Genomic DNA, 25,015 nt, shown 5'->3' on the forward strand with positions numbered 1-25,015 from the left:
TTAGGTTTCCCTAATCTTGTCAGTCCTTACACTGGGAAAGGGCTGTAGCTCAGTGGTAGGGCATCTGCTTGCATGCAGAAGGTTCCAGGGAATGTCCCCTTTCCAAAACTGTAACACAGTACTGTACTGAGCTAGATTGGCCAATGGTTTGACTGCATATAAAGCAGTTTCCTATGTATACCAGCAAACCATTGCTCAAGATAATGGACAATGGTCACTTGTTACCAATGCAGTATAACAAACTCAGGGCATCTCATCGCTGTGCAATAGGCCAACGCTCTTCACTTTTCTTTTGACAGTTGTGATATAATACAAAAGGTGTCGTGGCACTTAGGAAGTACTGGGTGTAATTTATTACAGAAACCAGTTTTTCAATAGCTGGGGTATTATGTTGCCTAGGAGGAACGGATACTGTGGGGCAACTTCACTGGCCAATAGGATTGATGCTTTAAATAAGAACCAAGAACTAAGTTTAGTTAGGAGGTACACCGGATTCTGTCTAAATGTTGATTAGGACTCAGAGTGCCCTCCAATGTACATTTGCTTAAATATAGCAGCATTGTATGTGTCTACCACATTCCTCAATACACAATTATTCTTAATGTAAAAAGAATGAAGCTGCACCTAATAATCCTATGTGTTCACATCCCACTTCCACATCACATTCATTTCCATGGTCAGTCATTATTCCCAATTATTGGTCATATTTCACATCCCCCCCTCAAAAAAAAGTAGGTACCCAGTAAACACCACTGCCATTTACAGTAAAGAAAAAGGGCAGACATACACTTCTGTAAGAATGTTAATTACCATGTAAGATTCCATAGTCAAGGTAGTACAAGTTCCAACAAACGAATTGATCACTGCAAGATGAAAATACTGACTTTTACAATGAAATCAGGAGAGTCTGGTATATAGAAATAAGTCACAGTAGAAAGACGCTATCCTGTTAAGTCTGTAGTAGAAAAGAGTGTAGAAAATAAACAGTACATTTTTTTACCATGCTATAAAATCATAAGTAATTAGGTTTTCAATCAATGAAACAATAATTTTAAAAAGACACTTTAGACATGTACTGTAGTGTACAAATATACCCTAAATTAGGAAGTAAGTCCTAATGAATTACCACAGACTAACACAAAGTAAAAAACAAGTCATTTCAAGAATATTCAATTTTATGCACATCCATCTCTGTTGAAGATTACAATGTAAAGATGCAAATTTAAGAACAGTGCCTTTTTGAGAACAGTTCTGTCCAGTAGGATTGACATCTTAGTCCTTCTTTGTTCGTTTAGCTTTAGCAATATTTTCCTGGCGCTTTTGTTTCTTCTTTTGCTCTCGCTCTTTGGCTTCAATCATTTTTGCTAGTTTCCATGACAGTACTGCACTTGCTAAGAATAGAGGTGTCAGAGCTAGGATCACTGTTGTAAGAAATCCATAAGGATCCTTTGCAGCCCATTCCACAATATATTCAGCCCAAGATTTGATATAATCAAACATCTTTCCTGCCACCTAATTGGGGGAAATCCTAAAAAAGAAGCGGTGACACAATTAGATACACTAAACAATTGAATTAATGGGTCAGCAGATTAATTTAGGTATATACAGTATAATGCAAATTTAATTGCCAAAACTGTGGATGGCAAAAGCTCTTTTTTAAAAAGGTACTCTCTCCTCTAAGATCATGCTTGCTACGATGCATGCATAATCTCAAAACAAAGTAGGCTTTCTTTCTTTAAAATGATTGGTTTTTCCTCATGGAGATTTAACCATTTGTTTAATTGACTAACATTAATTTAAACTGGGTGATATCCATTATGGAGATCCTAGAGATATTCATTCCTTAGTTCAAGGTCATCCTTGAAATGACTCCAGGAAGAGTAGTTAACAGTCCTGCTATGGTAAAGGTAAAGGTAAAGGTACCCCTGCCCGAACGGGCCAGTCTTGACAGACTGTGGGGTTAGTGCGCCCATCTCACATCTATTGGCCGGGGGCCAGCGCTGTCCGGGGACACTTCCGGGTCACGTGGCCAGCGTGACATCGCTGCTCTGGCGAGCCAGAGCCGCACACGGAACGCCGTTTACCTTCCCGCTGGTAAGCGGTACCTATTTATCTACTTGCCCCCGGGGGTGCTTTCGAACTGCTAGGTGGGCAGGCGCTGGGACCGAGCAGCGGGAGCGCACCCCGCCGTTCAAGGTCATCCTTGAAATGACTCCAGGAAGAGTAGTTAACAGTCCTGCTATGGTATCTGCTACCAATTAGTAACATATACTGTAAGTACATTTGTACCATGCTATGGGGCAAAGGGTAGATGGGATTATCTCTGGCCTTTAAACACAACATCCTAAACTGGGATGACTTCTTTAAGGGTTACTTGGTTCCCCCAAATATATATATTTACTGAGCATTTTTAATTGTATTCATGCAATTAATGCAATTTATGTACGTATTTAATTTATGCTCTGAATTGCCTTAGGTCCTGCACTGAGAGAAAGGCTGGTTATAAATAAAATAATTAATATAACATGCAAACATCCACTCAGATTACAGGAGAACTGGCACAATTCTGTGCTGGTCACTCCTTGTAATAAGCAAGCCACTCAGGTAAGGAAATATTTCCACAGAGAACAGAATTTGGCAATGTACTTAAAACTACCATAACTATGTTTGCATCACTGCAGCTTACGATGATTCACAGGACCAGACTGCCTGAAATTCTTCTTCCATGGGTCACATGAATACTTTAGTCTTTCCTCATAAAATTTAATAATTTTACACACTTCTTGTTCATAGTAAATGCCAATACTGTATTTTAAACCACAAAAGATAAAATTGATGTTATGGTGAAATGAAAACACAGTAGTTAACTATGCTTTTCAGATCCGGACACTTAATTCTATTGACGGATGAACCTTCTTCTCATGCCAGTGGTACATCCATGTCTGCATTGTGTGCTTATCATAGGCCACTGACACAAATAGGAACACATCTGCACTCAGCACCCAGCAGTTGTTTCACATGACTACAGCTGGATCATGGCCTTTGGTCAATGCCTTGTCCAGATGAGAATGCATTATGGGTTGGATTCAAGAAACAAGTAAAGGAAGATAGCTACAAGCAGTGTTCTAATGCCAGAATTCCTGCAGTGCTACAAAAGTTCTCATGCTTCTGCAGGAAGTTACAGAAGCAGCTCATCTTAGATTCAGTTTATTTTTTTCTCTCTGCACTCTTCTGCAAGATGAGCTGCAGAATACCTTTTAAGCACATCCAGGGTCTTGAATTCTGCCCTGTCATATCTCTCTTTTAAGCATATGTAAAACGGCTTTGCTAACTTCATCTCTCTCTTCTGCTGCCATGACCACACCATCATCTCAGGTCCTTTCACTGGGATCCCAGGTATCCTCTAAACCAACCTCTATTTTTTTACAATTACATTAATATAATGTACCAGTAAATAAGACTTACCCAAGAGGCAAAGAAGCTCCAGTTTAACTATACACAACAGAATGGGATACCGTTGTCATAGAGAACAAAAGGAAATCACCTTTAAAAAGGTAAAGTAACTTCAGATTATTAAAATATAAAACAATCCAAACTTAAACAATACTTGCATGTTTGGTTGTAAAGGGCTGCACAACATTCAAGCTGGAGGGCTGACATAATACCTTCCTTCTGACCCTACTATTACTGGAGGGGCGCAGAAAATACAGATGCTCACTTTGGAAACATGAGTCAGGCTTTAAGCCAGGTACAGGGAACCTATGACCCTCCAGATGTTGCTCAGCTACCACTCCCATCACCCCAACGGGCTGATGGGAGCTGGCGTTTCATACATAAATGTGGCAGATTTATGCGCAATTCTCACATTTTGGAATTTACCATCTGTCGCAATCAAGATGTTAGAATAAAGAGAGAGAATCAGATCCACTGAGGCTAGTGCAAGAAGCAATGTTTTAATGACAGCCGTTTTAGGCAAAACATTTGCACTCTGCTATGAAAAGATAAATGGATGCTAGCTTCTTTCCATAGTGTTTTTTCCCCCTGGAAAAGGCAACTATTACAGGTCTTTTGGGAAAAGGAGAGCCTGTACTAAACTGGATTGGTCTAAATGGCTACTAGAAGTCTTACAGTTCATAGGGTTGTCACACACAATTCTTTTAAGCTTTCAATTCTATCTCCAATTTCATGTACATCTAGGGTGAGTTCATGCCTCAGACAGCAATTCCATAAGACTGCCCCAGGGTCATATCTGTATGGAGAATTGAAATTCTGTTACTTGAGTCTAACTCTTCATCGTGGACACAGCCTCCACTTGTCAGCAATAATCTCCACAGTGACAGATGAAAGTACACCTGAAATACCCCTCCTTTGCTCCTAGCATACACTTATTTGAAGCACATGATTGTCCTATTCTGTTCTAAACAAGAATAGATAACAGCTTTGGAGAAGGACTTGCTAGCCAACTATTTCTGTTCAAACGTTAGGAGCAACTGATGTAAACAACAATGCATGCTCAGAACTGCAACTGAATACTTGAGGACTAGCAGCACGGTCTTATGCATATTTATTCAGAAGTAAGCCCTATGTACGACGCGGGTGGCACTATGGGTTAAACCACAGAGCCTAGGACTTGCCGATCAGAAGGTCGGCGGTTCGAATCCCCATGATGGGGTGAGCTCCTGTTGCTCAGTGCCTGCTCCTGCCAACCTAGCAGTTCGAAAGCACATCAAAGTGCAAGTGGATAAATAGGTACTGCTCCAGCGGGAAGGTAAACGGCCTTTCCGTGGGCTGCTCTGGTTCACCAGAAGTGGCTTAGTCATGCTGGCCACATGACCCGGAAGCTCTATGTTGGCTCCCTTGGTCAGTAAAGCGAGATGAGCGCCACAACCCGAGTCGGTTACGACTGGACCTAATAGTCAGGGGTCCCTTTACCTTTTTAAGCCCTATGTACAACATTGACTTAATACTAAACAAGGCATACTCTCAAGTAAGGAGAAGAGATTGCAGTCTAAAGCTGGTTTGACATAAGACTGTTACTAGAAAAGCACGAGGCAAACCCTTTTACATGTATACCCAACCCCCTCAGCATCTTTTCATATTTACACTCAAGGTGGCTGAAGAATGGATTTTTTTCCACAAGCCTATGGGGACAGGGGCCACAAAAGAGGATTTCTAATCCAAGGCGACAATCTAGAGTTCAAAACCAAGACTAGTAGCTAAGGACATATTTGCAGATGTGGAGGGGACAGGGTACCCTATGTAATTTAACAACTACAGCACTGCTTTACAGTTGAGACTTGCCACTGGAACATTTCTAAAATTAAGACTGCCAGCGCTTTTCCTAGACGCATAGGCAGGTCCTCATGTTGGTTTCGTAGAGACAAAAACACAAAGTTAATTGTAGGAGAATGCTTTTAGCAGGACCAACGGAAACCTCCCCGGACAGGGACAATGCAGTTAAGACTTAATGCAGGCGTTAGAATAAGACACGGAAAGGGAGCACGGAAAAGCCAGCAGCAGCAGTTTATCCGAATGTCATGTACGAATCTTAAACGGCTGCTGCTCTTAAAAAAAAAAAAACATATGCCCCACTATCAACTTCTGAAACGCTTCGGCAGCAGCCGCGTGACTGGGGAGACGTAGGCGCGCCCCCGGCCCTGAGAAAAACCCCACCTGTTGGGCTTCTGCCTGCGCGGGGCGGCCGTTAACGCGAAGAACGCAGCGTGGGGGGAGGGGCGGAGCGCGAAGCAGGAGAGGTTGGCCGGAGAGCCGGAGGCGAGACCGGGAAGGGCTCCTGCCGGTTCCTTCGGGGGGAAAGGACAGACTCCTCCCCCGGCGGCCTCAGGAAGCGGCCTGGCCTGAGGATTAGCAGAGGAAGCGGGTATCCTCCGCCCGGCGAGGCCCGGCCTCCCTTTCCCTCAGCGGTGCCTCGTCAAGCGCCAGGGGACGCGGGCGCCCCTTTCCCCTCACGCCTCAAAGCCCCCCCCCCGCCAACCACAATGCCTCCTCCCATTGGAATCGCCCAACGCAACCCTCCCCTCCCCCCGTCCCCGTCCAAAATATTCGCTCACCCTCCAACCGGAAGCAGGAAGAGGGTAAAGGAACTCCACACACCCACTCCGTTTCGACTCTGTTGTCTTGAGCGATCATAGAGGGTGCAGTCGGCTAGAAAGGTCAGTAGCAGATGCTCGCCGCAAGATTTATTGTCATATGCAAGCTGTAAATCGCCCCGCGGTCTGGAGACGGAACTTCCGGGTTCCCGTAGACCCGATTCGCCTCCCGAGAGCGGTAGTGAGAGCTGACCATAGAAAATTGTGGAGAAGTGAGGTGGGGGTGTTTATTTGTTGCTTAGATTATGAGACCGTAGCATGTCCACCAAGAAACAAAAAGCATCAGGTACGGTGCTTCTCTCTCGCAAGCTTTGTTTCAGGTGCAAAATGTGCACATGGCTTATTTAAGGCTGGCTCTGTTGCGGCCAATGGTCCATTATCTCCATGTTGGAGGTGGCTAGAAGAGTGAGGGCTGAGGCAGGCTTGGATTGTCAGTCAAAAATCTTCCATACAAAACACCTCTCGGATTGGAGCAAAGGCCAAAACCCGCTCCCAGCCACGTTCCAATACTTAATTGCACGTGGAAGCCTTGCCCTCCATAGTCTTGTGTGTTTATAACTAAAAGTTTTTGACGCAAATAAGATCTGGGTTACAAAGACCCTCCTGCTTTGGCTAATCCTGCTCTGGAGCCAGTGTGGTATCGGACCAGGGTTCAAATCCGCACTTGGCCTCGAAATTCACTGGGTGATCTTGGGCCACTCGCAGCCTCTCAGCGTAACCCACCTGTGGGGATTGAATGAGTGGGGAGCCACGCACGCTACTTTCAGCTCCTTGGAAAAGAAAGATGGACCATAAAAGCAATCAATTAATAATCAATCGCTTGACAAGGCGGAGATGGAGAAACCTAATTGCCTCCCTGCTGGATCAGGCCAGTGGCCCATCTACTCCAGCATCGTGTCCTCAGAGTTTCCTGCCAGCTGCTTCTATGGGAAGCGCAGTGTTACCCAGCAATCCTCAAAACACGCTCTGCTGCGTCTCTCTTCCCTTCTCCGTGGTTTACTTACGGGCAGCTTTCTCTTCCACCCCCTGTAGTTTGTGGGGGGAAAGGAATCGGGAAGTGTGAGTGTCTGGTTGTTAGAGCAGCTGACTACCGTTTGAAACACATACAGTATATAGCTCTATGTTGAATCCGCAAGAGCGGTCACGTGGCTAGAGGCGCGCCTGGGCCGCCATTGCTTTGTGGGGGTTATTGCGCGTGTGAGGGGCATGAAGGCAGCCAGAGCGGAATCTGGAGCGAGGAACTTCCGGGGAAAGGCGGTAGGTTGGCTCCGCGCAGTAGCGAAGCGCTCGCCAGCGGCGCCCTTTCTTTCCCGCGCCCTGAATGGGGCTCCTGCGAGGCGGGCGGGGCACGTCGCTCTCGGGCTTTTGCAGGAGAAGGAGGCTCCTCATCCAGAGAGGGCTGGGGTTTGTTTGCGAGGAAGACCCGTTGAACTCCTCCTTTCTGGTGAAATGGTGCCTACGGTTGGGTCTGCGCACCGTTTAAAGTCCCGCCGCACACCCGCCGGTTGCGGAGGCAGAGACTGGACCCAAGGAATCAACACAACAGCAGCATTTTATAAATTGCCAAGCAGTTTTATTTTTTTAAAAAAAGACGCTCCCGTATGTTATACACACATACATGCAAAATTCGTATAGAAATGTATATCCCTGGGGACCCTTTCAGCAGGTTTACAATCTGAATTTACACATAGCACAAGACAAGTAAATCAATCAATCAGGATTGGGTTCGCAGGATAAGCTACTCTTGATTTCTTTCAAAAAGCAGGGAATCACAAAATCCTTTTGTCCCTAAACCTGGCCACAAGGTGTTTCTCAGAAGGTGCAATGCAGAAACGTTACAACAAATCAAATGATTTAAAGTCTACTGTTTGCTTATAATACCATAGATACTTGTTTACACACACACACACACATGTCCGGAAAGGGTTCGTGTAGTACTTCAAGTAGCTTTCAACATTATTTGTTAATAAGCTAGATGTTAATTATTCTAAACTTTATCAGAAGCACCACACCAACACTTGTAAAGGTGTAGCTTGAGCAGATGTATTTGTATCAAAAAGTTCCCCACTGATTTCACTAGTTTATGTAACTATATTTTGAATCAGCCTTCATGCTCTGTTTTACCATGGTATAAGCTGAGCAGTTAGGTATACCTTCTACTGTTCTTATGACTGTGCATTTAAAATGTAGCCTAAAAACAGCAGCAGAATGTTAAATAGCCATGGCAGATACCTTTGGAAAAAGATTTCCCGAGTGCTACTTTGTGCTGTGCAAACTGAAATTCCTTTTATTCATAAATAAATTCATTATCTTGGACATTGTAGTAAATGATGTAGAACACCTGCTATAGAAGCAAGTAGTGAAAGTAAATAAGACCATTTAAGCTGAAAGATAAGACAAAGCAAGGCAAACCCAGCTGAGCACAGAGTGGCTCGATAGCATTAAGGATCATGATAGAATTTAAATTCTTCTATAAAGGAGGAAGGATACCTGAAAATATTTTAAGGATTTTTAGCCTAAGCTTTTCAATTTGATTGTGAAAGCATGACCCCATGTGTATTTGCTATTTACTCTAAAGTAATCCCTCTTCAGTCAATGGGATTTCACCTAGGGTTCTTGCCTTACAAACACTTACCAGTAATTGATTTTTTCTTAACTTGGGGAACCTGTGGTTTTCCAGATGTTGGATTCCCAACTCCCATCAGTTCTAACCAGCACATGCCCAGCAGACAGGGATGATGGGAGTTGTGACCCAGCAACACCTAGAATCTCAAAGCAATACTGGAACCAGGAGCACCCTGAAACTCTAATCCTTGAGTCTGCAGTGGGCGTGAGAAACCATCCAAACTAGGCTGGTTTCCTTTTCCTGCGCAAACTGATTTATTGGCCAGGAACACTTCTGTCATGTCTGTATCAAATATGCACAGAATTGGATTGCATACGGATGTCCAGTGTGTAAATGTGTTGTGGCAGAATACAGGGTGTGTTACTTGACATTTTATTGTGAGCATTTCATAAGGAAATTGTTTGGGTTGTATCTGTTAAGCTAACTGCAGGAGAGGACTGCTAAGGGAATGTTAGTGTGACTTGTAAGTACTCTGGTAGTTGCTGTATTCCCATAAGCTTGGGCAAGAAAAAGCGACTATCAAATTGAATGAATGAATGAATGAATGAATGAATAAATAAATAAATAAATAAATGATAAAATATAAGGGTGGTGATTTACTCAGCTTTACCCACCGAAATTAATCAACATGACTAATTAAAGTTCATTCATTTCAAATGGTAAAAATTAGTTGAATACCACTCCAAGTTTCCGCCAACTGACAAGACGTATTCATTAAGGTGAACTGATGATGGTCAGGACAAAAAGTACAATCCAGTCATTCATATATATATAGAGAGAGGGAGAGAGAGAGAGAGAGAGAGAGAGCGCACGCTATTTATTATATTAGCCAGAAATGGACTCTTCTTTGGAGCCGTTCCTTGGAGGTTTTTAAGCAGAGGTTGGATGATCATCATGTATGATTTAGTTGAGATTCCTGCATTGCAGGGGGGTTGGAATAGATGACCCTCAAGGCCCCTTCCAACTCTACAATTCTATGATTTCAACAGAACCTCAAGTTGTTGTTGTTGTTGTTGTATGTTTAGAACTGTAGATTTCCCATAAAGGAAAAAGGACTTAGGAAATTTGCATTTCAGTATTTACAATATTCAGCCATTATGATATATTCTTGAACTATAATAGAATGTTCCGGTTGTCTGGCAGATATGGGATTGGTGATATATTGGGTCCACTCAGAAACAAAACTTCTCATTTTAGAAAACATTGGTGGAATACTTATGCCTTGTCATAGTGACATCACAAGATTGACGGATGGGTGGCCCCACCCACTTATCAGAGTGGATCCCAGAGGGCAGGGTAGCTCAAAATCCACCTTACTGGCTGGATCCTGTTCCCCACCCTTATTATAAAACATGGCAATAAGAAAAGTAAAGAAAACCCAGATCACCCAAATTTGAAAACTAATCCAAATACATGTAGTAATTTGTTTTACAGTACTTTGAAAATAAACTTTCATTTGGTTCTAATGGAAAACAAGTTTTGTTGTTTATTTTATTGGACACATTTTTATGACAGTTTAAAAAATACCCCCCCAAAGGTGGCTCATAAAATGAAAAAGTGGAACAATAATAAAACAACAGTTAAAAAAAATTATACAATATCAAACAATATTCAGTGCATTTCAATACCATAAAGCACACAGTGGAAGCCAATACTGAGGCAACAGACTCAATATGTAATTCATTACAATCCTATAAATAAATTCATTACAGCCTTCCATAGTAGTTCAGATTTTGTATTAATCCTGTATAAAATGCTGCCTTTCTGTTCTGTACTCAATGCTGCTATAGGAAAAAGAGCTCAGGATATGGGGGGGGGTGTCAAAATTTTAGGTGTAAAATAATAAACTCAAACAAAGACTTGTTCTGAGGCCACAGTGCAGATGGGAAATGTTGGAAGTGTTGAAGCTGGGCAAATCTTGCTGTCATTAAATACAAATAATATAATTTTACAATTTATGCATGTATTCCATTGGTCCATAATTCGTTAGTGAATCTTTCAGGCTGAATTTCAGTCTATCTATTGTCCCTAAAATCTTTTGTGTCGTGTGCATCTTTCTGCTACAGATTAATCTCAGGGGTAGCACTGTTGAATTTAGTGAAGTTATATCAGGTATGAATTTTAGGCTATTGCATCCATAAAGAATCATCCCCAGGAGTGAATTATTTCTTTATGCTTCTTCATGAACTGTTTATCTTGCATAATTTCTTGAATCTTGTCTATTCCACCTGCCGAATAATATCCCCCTTGTTTCTGGATGAGTTATGCAGCTCCCCCTGCAATGGCATGTTGGTGAGTGTTTTCTGAAGGGCCATGAAAATTAAATTTTTCTTGTGCTTCCCCCACCCCACCCCCAGCTTGTAAAGTGAGAGTGCTTTATCAGCACTTTGTCAGCCATGTGTGACAGATCTGCAGCATTTGCACAGCAATAGGTAGTATTTCTTACAGTTGTAGTAGACCCAGCCAAACCTCTTTTGTGACATTGGGAGTTAGATCTTATTTTAAAAACAACAACAATGCCCCAATGTGTCGTGCAGCCATAGAATGCACAATATAGCATCGCTTCATACCATTTGGAGCCTCTGTAGTCATGAAGGGATTGAGGCTGTTCCTTAAAGCACCTCAGTGAAAGCACTTTACTTTAAGGAGAAACGCTGTCATTGTTCTGGCCTGACCTTGACCAGAAGCCCAGAAGACACACCAGTTCACCTGAGAGCAATGCAAGTAAAGGCCAAGGCTCCAGCACCACGGAGAGCTCCAAGCCTCCCACAAGCCCTTAAACCTCAATGGGTCTTTTTATCAGTTTCAAGGCTGCTCTTTCTTGGAGCATACAGAGTTTAAAGGGCCAGTCTCCTGGCCTGGGGCCTAGCACACCATCTCATTCCCATTAGTTTCCTCCTGGTTCAGTTCCTGTGCTCATGATCTGGTGACTGAAGGCATAAGAGCCCAGGTCTAGGGATGGTCAGTTCTTTGAGGACCTCAGGGTTTGGGTCTCCGTTGATGTGACAGGCTTTGGCTCAGACCCAGTGTTAAAGGCCTATGCCTGAGTCTTGCTCTTCCATGGCCTTTGTTGCCGCTACTACTATTATGGCTTATCCTTCCTTGTCAAAGTCCAAGCTCTTAAGGGGACCGTGACATCATCATCATCATCATCGTCATTATTATTATTATTTCATTTCATTTAGAGACTAAGTGAATGTTTGATGTTTTATTATGGTTTTTGTATGTGTTGGAAGCCGCCCAGAGTGGCTGAGGCAATCCAGCCAGATGGGTGGGGTATAAGTAATAAAATTATTACCATTATCATCCTCATCTGCATTACCCATCAAATCTCACTGTGCTCAATGGGACTTACTGCCAAATAAGTTTGCATAGGTCTCTCTAGAGTTGTGTTGAATAATTGAGAACAACTTGGTGCAACTCATTTGTGTATTAGTCTGCGTGGGCCCAGCACTCTACAAAGTACAGGCAGAAGGCATGACTGAAGTTTCACTACACAGTATGTCCCCTCTGGGCAGTAGCAACAAAAGGAGATAGCTTTTAAATGACTGCTATTGGACAGTGTGCTATTGTCTGTACACCTGTCAGGCTGTGAGGTCCCAGACCTGTGCCCCATCATAGGCACTGCCAACCAAAGGAGAATTTGAAATGGAGGGCCTTCCAGAAGCTGGGCTACAGTGCGAAATCACTAACCTCTTTGTATACAGGCTCTGCTGCAGGGTTGGGGAACTTGTGACCCACCCGCCTGATGCTGTTGGGACTAAAACTCCCATCATCCCTGACCATTGTTCATTTGGCTGATACTGATGGGAGTTGCACCTTGTGATAATAATTATTTAGCAGGGTGGTGATTGGCCCATGTGACTGATGATTCCATTTAAAAAGTGAGTCTTTTATTTCGGGACTTACCGTAGTTATTTATTTATTTATTTGCTTGCTTGCATTTCTGTTTAATAAATAGATCCAAGGATCACAGGGCGGTTTATAATATTAAAACACAAAAATACGTAACATAGTAACAAGCAAAACGAAAATAAGAACAAAAACAAATGAAGAATTCCTCTTCCCACAACACATTTAAAAGGGTATCTGATGTTAATCAGTCAAAATTTTAAAAGGCAACAGATTGTTTAATTAGCCAAAAGCTTGGGAGAAGAAGAACGCTTTTGCCTGGCACTCACTTGGGTCCTGAGCTGAGTTCAATAGTAAATTAGTTTCCCTAGATGTAGCTATTCTGCTCCCTTGAGTTATGTACTAAAGACTGAACTAACCTATATTCTGCCCCAGGGCTTAATGGAGGACTTCAGCAGAGAATAATTGCCAAGAGGCTTTAAGGCCCTTTGGTACTACTAGATTAATGCAAACTGGCCTCTTCAGGCTTCTTGAGGTCTAAGCATTTTGCTTTGCCAGAAGGGATGACTGAAATTCATTTCATACATTGCCTTTAATGAAAAACAGTGAGATACAGTAAATGCAGATTAATTGTGCTGCTGGTCTTTAATTCCTCCTCATGTTACATTTGCAGTCATATGAAAGAGAAGAAGGAGACCAAAAAATCATTAGCCTCCAGGCATATTGCTGGAAGCAGTAATCTCTTCTTATCTGCTGAGTTAAGTGCTGGATGAATTCTTGTGTGGTGTTTTGAACTCTGTCTTTATGCATTGACTACCTGACATGGAATACACCTGGCCCTGAGCTGACCTCCCTCCCACTTCTGGAAGTGATCACAGCATGAGGCAATGTGCCTCCAGGCTAATGATCTTTTTTTAATGTCTCAACTCTCATACATGAGCAGAAATGACGATTGGAATTGCTGTCCTAATTTGCACAATATATATTGCAGGCAAAATTATATTAAAGGCAATGCATAAAATTAAGTTAATCAGTGGGTATTTTCCAAATTGAAGAGATGACTGTGTAAATAGGAAGAAGATGCTTTATTATGTGTAGGTATATGAGGGGGTGTGAGGGAAGAGCTAGAATTGTGTATCAGAAGCTCTCTATATTTTGGTAGAAGGGGAATGCACTTTATTTCATTATTGCCTATAGTATAAATATATAGGGAGCCTGAAATCCAGTGCCTGCTCACTTTGCAAGAGTGTTGCTGGTACTTCACCATTGCTGTGTGGGGTCTTGCTGCCCCTGTGGTTATTTTCTGGTGTCTGCACATTTTGGCTGACCTTAATATTTGCAGATGCCACCAGCTCTGTCCTTTTCCTGTGTCTTCTGGCGTGCCCAGAGAGCTAAAGAAAGGGATAAAAATCTCTCCCTAGCTTCATGATGTGCTTTGGAAATGCTCAGAACTCCTGTAGCATGGAGACAGTGACCAGTTCTGTCAATGAATCAGGGGTAGCCAATGTGGTGTCCTCCAGGTATTATTGGATAGCAGCTCCCATCAGCCACAGCCAACGGACAGGAATTATGGGAGCTGTGAGTCCAATGGCATCTGGAAGGAACCATGTTGGCTACCTCTGCTCTTTCCTGAGGTTGGTATTCATGAAAGATGTGGACTTAGCTTAGCATTGCACTTAGGTATTCTCTTTGGTGAGAATCTGGAGCTTCAGTTGTTAGCAATACAATAGGGTTAGTAGCAGCAGGAATTTGCCATTCCAGAGAGATTCACAGAGCTTCCAATATCAGCACCATGAAAAGCTCCCAGTGAGTCTAGTCTGCCTGGTGCATCTTCCCTCTTTAGATAACATTGGGACCATGTTGTGACAGCAAGGAGATGGAGCTGTCTGAGGTCACCCACTGAAAAGGGCTTGTCTTCTGAGACCCCAGGTTTGGGGTGATGATAACACTAGGCTTAGAGCAGGGTTGATCTCTGACCTCCCACTGCGTCTCCCAAGTGTCAAGAGACAAGACCCCATCCCTCTCCCAAGGTCCGGCCTCGGAGAAAAGGAAGGAAAGGTTCCAGATCTTGATCTCCTTTTTCATGGTATTGCTGCCAGAATTCCTTCAAGCCAATGGCAGTTTTCTGCAGGCTTCTGCCCAGGTTATCCCTCTCTTACTCCTTTCCCCTCTCCCAGCCGTATCTTCTTATGATCTCTTTTGACTCTCCCAGGTATTACCTGTGGCTTTTACTGAGTCTGCCTAGTTCCATTGGGGTATAGGAGGGGGAAGGCATTCCCTACCCTGAGCAACCATATTTCAGTTTTACTGAGTTTGGGGGGCCCTTATAGTTTGTTGCGTGCCAGAAGACTTGCCAACCAAGGATTTCAAAATGGATGGACCTTTTTTCTTTTAAATACTGAATTAAAACCTTACTAAGATTAATAGATGATCCTGGCCATGCAAATAACTACAAAAGAATTCCAAAGCCACATTGTTAAAGTATTGAAACATAGACCACAAATTCAAGCTTTATTTCAAAAGCAAAATGACATTGAGCCATCCTTTATTCGTATAGGCATTGGACATTATTTATTAAGCACTTACAAGTTTCCAAGGCACTGTAGAAATATGTTAAAACACAGCCTTATCTAACAGATGTGATACAGTAGGGGGGAAATGATGGGGAATGGAGAAAGAAGCAAAATTCAAGCACTAATTTTTCACAAAGTTACATAATATAGCAATGAATTTTGTCGTCTTAAGGTTGTGGTAACTGATGAAGGCTCTGCAGGGACAATGATGCAACATACCAATTCCCGGGGCTTTAGATGTTACTGCTGCTGTTCCAAATGCTGCTACTTTTGGTGACTGTGGGGGAGAATAGTACCTTGCGAGAAGTATGCTACCTAGCAACCCAGATGTAGCACCAGATGTTTTGGTTCATAGAATGAGTAGGACACCTTCTTACCTTGGCTATTCCACCACTTCCAGCTCTTTCTTGCAGCAGGGAAGTCTAGTTTCATTCTTCCAAACACATTTAGAAATTCTGGCTGTGTCTTTGTGCCTGTTTGCAATAATAAGCATGGAGACTGGATCTATTTATACTGTGCTGAAGTACAGTTAGAAGCTGTTCTGTGTATTTTCCGTCCTGATTGGCAGTGTGCTTGGGATGGGGGTGATGCCGGTCTGTTGTCTTTAGTCAACCTTCTTCAAACACTTTTAAAAGCAATGTATTTACAGCAGAACTATGTCAAGAAGGAAAGTCCACATAAATACACATAATGGCTGCGTTTGGATGTTTGTCCATATACCCATGCATTCCTCTCCTTTCTCATCACTTGTTGTGCTCTGGCATAGGGATTTAGCCAGTTTTCCCTGCTGGCAAACTAGATTGTAACAGGAAGCTCTGGCTTAGCCAGTATAAAGTATTTTAACCCCATGCTTGCTTCCTTGGAGGAAGGAGGAGACATACATGTGACAAGTATATGAATAATTGTCTCTAGCTTCAAATTAGACGTTTCAAGCTTTAAGGAAGCTTCAAGAAGTTGTGGAATTTCTGCTAATGCAGAACACAGTGGAGAAAAGGCTAGAGCAAGGGCGTGCTGGAGAGAGATGTGTCCCTTGCCCATTGTGGTGAATATGACAGTTTTTGGCAAGAATAGCTAGTCATTCCACAGAGGTGAAGGCAACTGTTATTGCCATCCTTGTGAATCTTAAGGTTTGAAGCAAAGCCCTCAAGTGGACTGCTGCAACGGACTTGAGCTTTTTAAGAAAGAGACCATGTCAGTCATGGATCTTGCAAATTCTTTAAACAGATCACTGGTCGAGTGGGTTCACAGAAGTCACAACACATGCTTTTTTCTATTGAGGTGGATAATATCACCCCCTTGGTTGCATTCAAAACCATATGGATACTTTCATGGCAGCTGTTGAGAACAAAAGGTGTGACCCACTAATGCTGAACAAAGCTTATTTTGCATTTTTCCTTGAAGCTTAGATAAAAAATATAGAATGTGCCACTGCTCTCATTTCTGTTACCTTCAGTACATGTACATTTAAGAAAGGATTAGAGTTTTCAATGGTTTATTTTGCAAAATGGATATAGTTGATTTCTCTTGGCTGATGGGTTTTGCTATTTCAGCAGTTCAAAAACAGTACAAAAATGTGATCCGGCGTTTTCTGCTGCATTTAAATTAAAGCCTGTTACTATTTACTCTGAATGGCTGTTAGCTAAATGCATTTAATGTAGAACACATTCTGACTTGCCCAAAGAATGGCATTTTCCAGTGCTGAGAAGAAAATGGCCCTTGAATTAGAGAATTAGCTCCTCAAAAATGTAGCCAGGGGAGTAATACCTCTTTCTGCATAATTGTGGGGAGGGTGCTCATGTTATTGTTTGAGTGAGTGACACAAAAATAATTGAAAAGCGCATAATAGAAACAAATAAGTGGGGACTCCCTGGGAGAGGGAAAGGTTGGGGAGAGGAGGACAAAGAGAAGGATTCTCCTCCTCTTGCCTTTCCACTTCCTGTTCTGGAAGAGAGATAAAAGGGAGTGGGGGTTAAGGCTGCTTATTCTCCTTTGACCTTTCCTTTGACACTGAATCATTGTGGTGGTGGTAGGGAGCTTGCACATCCCCCACCATGGTTTGGAACCCTTATAATCCATATAGACACTGTGGCATACACACACACCATATGCACAAATCCCAGAAAGAGGATATGTGTGACAATGATGTGTTGATAATAATGATGCAATACTTAATACTTGCAAGCTATGCAAGTATTGCAAGAGTGTGTAAACCCACAACAAATGCTCTTCAATTCTATTGCTCTTTGATTCTGCCCTTGAATACGTACAAGAATGGGCCTTCAGCCTTTGCACATGCACACATGTACTTTTGGGTAATCATGTTTAGGACTGTGCTGTAAGTGTTCAATAAAGTAGTCATCTCTGTTTAAAATTCAGAAAATTCTGATTCAAAATGATAACTGTCAAAAAGAGTAATGCTGCCTTTTGGATGAAGATCCAACATTGCACCAGAACTTCTCCTCTCTTTCCTGCCTCTTCCAGCTACCTTGTTTCCTCAGTTTGCTCTGGAGAGCAATTTTTTGGGAAGATGCAAGCGGGGGGGGGGGAGAGTCCCATTTGCACAAGAGGAAATCTGTTGTGCAAGCAGTACGATACAATTAGATATCATTCTTGGTATGCTTTTCTATGTTGAAAAGAAGAATGTAACTTAATCTTAACTCTTTGACAAAAATATTTTTCTCATTCCCTTCTTTCAGCCTTCTACGTGGAAATGAACTGCAGCACCTTCTCCAACGGAAGCTTTTCATCCTAGCATGCCCTGCTGCTTAGAATTCTTCTTTTCTACAACAGTTTGAAGTAGAATTACCATGGTGAAATATTGTGCAGCATATAACTGCACCAATTCAGACACAAAGTTGAATAGGAAACAGGGAATAACTTTTCACAGGTAAGCGTGAACAGCCTGGGCATAGTGTAAACCCTGATCTTTTATTAATTATCATTATTATTGCAGACTATTATTATGGGCATTTGCCCACAGGAATGAATGTTTGGAGGAGGCATATTGTTCAGTGTCTCCAAAAATAACATTGCAGGCTACTCCAGATCCTGTTGCATGTTGTGGAGATATTTAATTTAGCTGCCACGCCTGTGCTTGAAATTGCACAAGAATGTGATTTATGTAAGAGTAGAAATGTCGTAGTAAATTTTGATAGTCTTATTTTGGACGACTTGTGTTAATACCAGCATGGAGCAGTATTCCATAGCGGAACATTGTGCAGGGATGTTTGGGAGGAACAGTTCTCATTAGTTCACAAAAAGGATCTGTCGCCCAAATGCACTATCCCACTTGTGACTCTTTCCAGCAAAATCCAGGAGGACCTTTCATTAAAATATAATTATTTTCTACATACAGTATATGTGGGTATGTATTGGAAAGATATTATGTTCCAGCTTTCCACTGAATATTGGCAAGGCATGTCAGGCAGGCTGTAGATTGGCAGAAGGCAGAATAAGATCTGTTAGTAGATCTATAGTTGATTCACCATAGATCCTGGCTCCCAACTGTCTAACTGTAGCAAGGTCTTAAAGGTTTCCTCCCTGTCGAAAATTAAGCTGCTGAAACAAAGAATACCTGGGAGAAATCCAGGAGTGAATTTTCATTCTAGGCTGTGCATGTGCTCAGAAATACTCTGCTCTTCATTCTTAAAATGTGTCTGAAAACTAGAACTGTTTTGCATGTGGTTCTAGTTGATTGATCTCAGGGTTCAGGGGTGGGGTGAGGAGATCCTGCAAGTCTAAAATCTGCTCACAATTGTTCTAAGCATTCCCATAGAAGAACATTTTACACCAGTGGTTTTCAACCAGTGTGCCATGGCACCCTGAGGTGCTTTGAATGGTAGCCAGGGTTACCACAGGGGTATTTTGTGCACAGCACTTGAAAAATGAGTATACTTACTTTGTAGATTGGGGGGAAATGTTCCTTCTGCATGATTCAGGCCTCTAGCTGCCAATTTGTTTACCCCTCTGACAGTCCTATACATTTCTACTTGGAAGTACCATATTTTTCACCCTATAGGATGCACTTTTTCCCCTCCCAAAATGAAGGGGAAATGTGTGTGCATCCTATGGGGTGAATGCAGGCTTCAGGAAGCTATCCGCAAGCCTTGGGAGCCCGCGGGAGTTCGCACCAGGCTCCCACGGCTTGCGGAGCACTTCCTCTATCCCGAAGCCCGGGCGTGCTGAGCAGTCGCACCTGGGCTTCGGGTAGCTCTGCGGAAGCCGCAGGAGCCCTCCCATGGCTTGCGGAGAGCAGCCTGTTCTGGGGGCTGGGGAAGCTCGGGCTTCCCCCGCCCCAGCCCCGCGCCTGGGAGGGAAATGATTTTTTCTTTCTTTATTTCTCCCCAAAAAACCTAGGTGCGCCCTATGGGCCGGTGCACCCTATGGGGCGAAAAATACGGTAAGTCTCATTGAGTTCAGTGGTGCTTACTCCTAGGTAAGTGTGTATAGGATTGAAGCTTTACTACCCCAAAAGCTGGGCTGTTGAGCATTTAGCCTGGCAACCACATGTACATAACACTTTCTATATGTTTGTTCCAAATGTGACTGTTTATAATATTACCATAAGAATACTTGGGTTTTATTTGCTCATAACAAGGTTTCCCAAGGATAATGCAAGAAAGCAAGAATGGGCCATGTCAGTACACCGAGCTGACCCTGTTAGTGGCAAACTTTGGATGCCATCTCAGTGGGACATGATTTGTTCTCAGCATTTTAGCCCAGAATGCTTCAGAGAAATTAATGGAAAGAAGTTCCAAAAGGAAGAAAGTTGTCGTTCTATATTTTCCTTTCCTGACACTTCTAAGGTATGAGATTTGTGTGATATTCTAATTTTATTATACTGTTTCTTTGTTACTGGTCCTCAGTTTTGGTGGACCATTTATTCAAGCTTTATCTCTTGTTGCCTTCAGGTGACTAGTGAAGACATTCCTGTTTGGCTTAGTGTCTGGTCTTAATTTAGGGGGATTTTTTCTGCTGCTGCTATGGGTTGTGCTGCTATTCACTTCCATTTTTAGCTAATTATATTTCATTATTGTGATTTTATTTTGTCTGTGTGTGTGCTTTTAATTGCTGCCTGCTGCTTTCTGGGGTCTTGTTCTCTAAAGGTGGGATAGAAAATGTTTAAATAAGTATACCATTCAAACAGCAGAACTTCAGAATGTAATTGTTGCCATATTTTCAATGACTTCCCAGGAGCTGTTCTTTGTTTCCTAGAAAATACACGCTCCAAAAAGACAAAGAAAGAACTCCAAGTGGGCTGGAGCACTTGACCTCACTCTTGTCAAGGCAAATGGCAGCAAAAATGAGATGTGCAGTCAGCAGATCATGCAAACTGTAAGCAGAAAGGCAAAATGAATTATCTGTTTTGTGGAGATTAGTTACCTACCTTTACTTTAGTGGATTGTTAAACTGCTGTGTAAATTGTAATTTACTTTTAGCTGGCTTATTGTTGTAATTAGTGTATATTCAGCATCCTGAAGGAAAAATTGCTAAGGTAAATAGCCTCTGCGAAGTTAGATTGCTGCAAAATTCCCATTGATTTCAATGCATGTTGATTTGCACCAATCAGGGCTGGCCCTTCCATTAGTCAGAGTGATTCAGAGTGAGGGAGCTGCCTCAGGTGGCAAATTCAGAGAGGCAGAAAGTAGCTAGAATATCTGTGTTTGCCCTGCAGTTCCTAATAGGCTAGCTTTCTGCCATAGGGTGCATTGGAGACTCTGCTCCATCACCAGAGCTGAAGTAAAATTCAACTACAAGTCTAGTGAGATTTTGTGCACAGAATGGTGAATGCACCATCTTATCCTTCACCTCAGGTAGCAAAATGTCTTGGGCAGCTCCTGGAACCAATCTCTGCATGTGTGGAAATTATAGTGAGCCAATGGTTGTGTACAGCGGAATATTTCAGATAGGATTGGACTGAAAATGTAGTAAGCCAAATTCCACAGATTATTTGTAACAGTTATGTAAAGGACATCCAAGTACTGTTTGTCACATCCAACCACAAAACAGATACAACAATCTTTCTTGTGGCATTTGAGGAATAAGGATGCACTCTTTGGAGCCAGACCCATGCCTAGAAGCATAATAATATTGGAGCTTCTATGCATTTGTTTGTGTTGAAAAGAAAATTAATGCGCTATACATTTCTTTTTTTCCAGAACAGGTGCATATATTATAGCATGAACATGATATTTTCATCTTTATCAGTATGTAAGATTTCTGATTTCTTCTTGCTCAAGAGAAAAAGAAGAAGAAAAGCAAGGAAATGAAAATCTATCTTTAAAACCTAGCAAAGCACAAAAAGTTACTTTTCTATCAACGATTTAACCACTTTTGGTTCTTTCTGTAGACACCAGCTAGTGATTCACAAAAATCACTTGAGCACAAAGAGCATAAAGTGGATCTGAATAGCTTTTCTTCAAAGATAAGCCCCACTGAGGTATATATATACCCTCACAGTAAGTATAAAAGCAGTAACTTTGTCAACAGTCCTCTTCAGAATCTAATGATTGTAAATGTTGAGTGCAGAAACAGTTGCTTCAAGGTAGGTTTTGGCCCAATCCTGAAATTATGATTCAGATTAAATCTTTAAGGAAGCATGAGATATCAGGGCATTCCGCACAATAATAGGACTTTAAATTGAACATGTATGTTAAAGTTCAAAATTATATTTAAATGTTGTGCTTGGGTATGTAGAAGCAGAGCCTCGAATTTATTGACTGCTTTTGAAGAAAGGGTTGGTGTTGTGATATTTTTACTGTTGGTGATGTTTTTAATGGATATTTTTATATTATTGTAATTGCACTAGTGTTTAATTACAGTTTAATTATTTCCCCCCCTAGGTTTTTAGCATTTTCTATTTTATCTGTGTAATCCATCTTGAGTCCTGGACTAGGAAAAAGGCAGGATACAAAAATAAATATAAAAATTAAAATAAAATAATCTCACAGCACTAGCTGAATTTACTGTGTGCTTGCCGAGAGAGAGACAGATCTGTTGTCTTTCCCTTAACCATTAAAAAAAATTAATACTCTTCAGCTGCTAGCATATACCCAATGTTTTGAATAGAAGCTATTCATTACATTCTTACTCCTGTTCCCAGGGAACAGATGCCTGCTTTTCATAACTTCAGCAGAACAGCTCTAAAATTATCTTGATGAATATGACAAGCAATTGTCTAAGTAGTCTACATTCACAACAATACACGTTGTTCTTGATATCAAAAGTGGATAGGTCAAAAAGAGGGAGAGGGAACAGGAGGCAATAATAATGCAGGGCGGGCAGGAAGAGTTAATTTCACATAGAAGCTAAGTAACCTCTGGATAAAAATGCATAGGATTGTGATCTTTATCACCCCAAAGCATATTGGAGCAAAAAAAAGAGGTTTATCTGTCTCTGGAAGAAGACAAGTGAAATAGACAGTCAGATTGCCTGGGGAGGAAATTCTGTAAATTCAGGTTCACTACAGAAAAGTCACCACTGCTATCTAATAGTGTGTGACACACAAGAAAGATGGTTCTTGAATTCATTTTTGACTGGAAAATTTGGTATGCAGGTGAGGTGTTCAACAAGGTTAAAACCACTTTCCATGATACTCCATGATTTCTACAAGCAAACATCTCAATGAATTATGATGCACAGAAACATTGTGAGTTGGACGTAGAAAAGATCAAGTAGATCTCTTCTTCCACAAGGGTTCTTTTTTTGTCTTCTCGCTGCCACCACTGCCTCCCCCCCCCACTACAGATCCCTCCGTCAATCACAAAATCTACTCCTGGATTAGATCACTTTTAAGTATCTGTGTGAGATGGGGCAGGCAGGCTACTGCAAGACAGGGAAATTGGTGGAGTTTAGCAGGGCTGCTGAACAAGGGCAAAAATGCTTTTCCTCTTGTGCAAGACATCTCTGGATCGAAGGCATTAGATTTAGTATGGTTATATATTTTCAGAGAGTGCATGCCTCTCTATACCAGTTGCAGCAGATAGTTAAGTGGGGAGAGTACTATGGGACTTAGGTCCTACTTATGGGCTTCCCCATAGACATCTCTTTGGCCACTGTGTGAACAGAAGGGTTGGAATAGCTAGGCCTTTGGCCTGATCCTGCAGGGTGCTTGTGTTCTTCCACATTACGCCGAGTTGTTGTTTTTTTTTTTTTTTGTAGACAGAGCATCATTACCATATTACAGATAGTCCAAAAACACTGAAAAGGAAGCTAGTGAACTTTTGGAGGAGAATGATGAGCTGAGAAGATGATTAAGGAACAGGCCTCCCAAATAACAATGACTCTTATTCAGATGTGGGCATTTTAAATGGACAAACATTCTAAGGACATGCATCCAATGAGGTATCCAACAGTGCAGCCCTAGATGAATGCCAGGACTCATCTCTCACCTGTACTCATTAATGGAATATTATGTATCCCACTGTATTTATTTACATAAATGTATTCAAGTTTTCATATAAACAGATTTGGCAACTCTGTAGGGTTTTTGTTTGTTTTTGCTGAACACAACTTGGCTACAACACAACTTATACAACACAACACAACACAACTTAAGACTATTATAATAAATGGGTCTAAAGTTGTTTAGTGTTTAAATTGAAGCTTTCGTATGAGAGGGTAGATATCCACCCTAAGCAACATATACCGTATTTTTCGCCCTATAGGACGCACTTTCCCCCCTCCAAAAATGAAGGAGAAATGTGTGTGCGTCCTATGGGGCGAATGCAGGCTTTTGCTGAAGCCTGGAGAGCGAGAGGGGTCGGTGCGCACAAGACCCCTCTCATTCTCCAGGCTTCAGGAAGCTCTGCGCAACCCTCGGGAGACCTGTGCGACTTCGTGCCGGTCTCCCGAGGGTTGCGCAGAGCTGCCTGCAGTCCCGGGCTTCGTGCAGCTCTGCACAGCCCTCAGGAGGCCGGCGCGAAGTTGCGCCGGTCTCCCGAGCGCTGCGCAGGGCTGCCTGCAGTCCCGGGCTTCGCGCAGCTCTGCTCAGCCCTAGGGAGCCTGGCGCGAAGTTGCGCCGGGCTCCCGAGCGCTGCGCAGGGCTGCCTGTAGTCCGAAACCTGGGGCGCGCTCTTCAGCGTGCCCGGGCTTCGCGCAGCTCTCCGCAAGCCTGGGGAGACCGGCGCGACTTCCGCCGGGCTCCCTAGGCTTGCGGATAGCAGGCTGTTCTCGGGCTGGGGTCGGGGGAAGCTTGGGCTTCCCCCGCACCAGCCCCGTGCCTGGGGGATAAATAATTCCCCCCCCTTTATCCCCCCCCAACCTAGGTGCGTCCTATGGGGCGGTGCGCCCTATAGGGCGAAAAATACGGTACATTAAAAATACTATAGAGATAACGTACAGTACTTCTATTCAGTACTATTCCCAGTAATTCTGGGAAGAGGTCTATGATTTTGATCTACATTTTCCCCTGTTCTGCTTAACATGACCCTCCACAGTGTCTACTTGCAAAATGTGCTGTATATATTAAAATTCATGGCATGGAGGGCTTCAGTAAGACTTGAGTAAATTGTGGAGAAATGATAGGGATGCATTTCAGAATGAGTTGTATATGCACAGCTGTTTGGATAGTGCATATACATTTGCCAGATAAGAATTTCAGAAGTATGACACTTTGTACAGATGTGGTGCTCACACAAAGGAACAATAACTTGTAATTCAGAATATTGGCAGTGAAACATCCCAATGTTTGCTAGACATTGCTTCAAGTTCTAATTTGGAATATAACACGATCAGCCTTTTCTCATTTAATGCTTACCGGGGGGCGGGGTCACCTTCTGTCAGTCATATCTACAATTTGTTTTCTGCAGATTTTCTTGGATGCAGAATTCACAGCCTAGTGTAGGGTTTGCACT

General features: G+C 42.5%; 1 protein-coding gene and 1 pseudogene across 4 annotated transcripts; one reads left to right on the forward strand and one right to left on the reverse strand.

Moving 5' to 3' along the window:
• Positions 1-784: 784 nt before the first annotated feature.
• On the reverse strand, positions 785-6,090 carry SMIM15 (small integral membrane protein 15). Of its 3 annotated transcripts, none has more exons than XM_082191309.1 (3): positions 6,072-6,090; positions 3,466-3,544; positions 785-1,528 (listed from the first exon to the last, which is right to left on the reverse strand). In XM_082191309.1, exon 3 carries the CDS (start codon positions 1,498-1,500, stop codon positions 1,273-1,275), a length of 228 nt encoding a protein of 75 aa, XP_082047435.1. In that variant the 5' UTR covers positions 1,501-1,528; positions 3,466-3,544; positions 6,072-6,090; the 3' UTR covers positions 785-1,272. The 3 variants fall into 3 exon arrangements, with proteins under 3 accessions (XP_082047435.1, XP_082047436.1, XP_082047437.1); XM_082191310.1 differs by lacking the exon at positions 6,072-6,090 and adding an exon at positions 5,674-5,692; XM_082191311.1 differs by lacking the exon at positions 6,072-6,090 and adding an exon at positions 3,719-4,071.
• Positions 6,036-23,639, forward strand: LOC309543064 (THAP domain-containing protein 6-like; annotated as a pseudogene). The gene is made up of 6 exons (XR_014224571.1): positions 6,036-6,173; positions 17,858-18,048; positions 19,759-19,966; positions 20,376-20,495; positions 21,511-21,619; positions 23,322-23,639. The product of XR_014224571.1 is annotated as a THAP domain-containing protein 6-like (transcript).
• Positions 23,640-25,015: the final 1,376 nt, after the last annotated feature.

Source organism: Podarcis vaucheri, assembly GCF_965113315.1.
Source record: "Podarcis vaucheri genome assembly, chromosome: 11".
NCBI lineage: Eukaryota > Metazoa > Chordata > Lepidosauria > Squamata > Lacertidae > Podarcis > Podarcis vaucheri.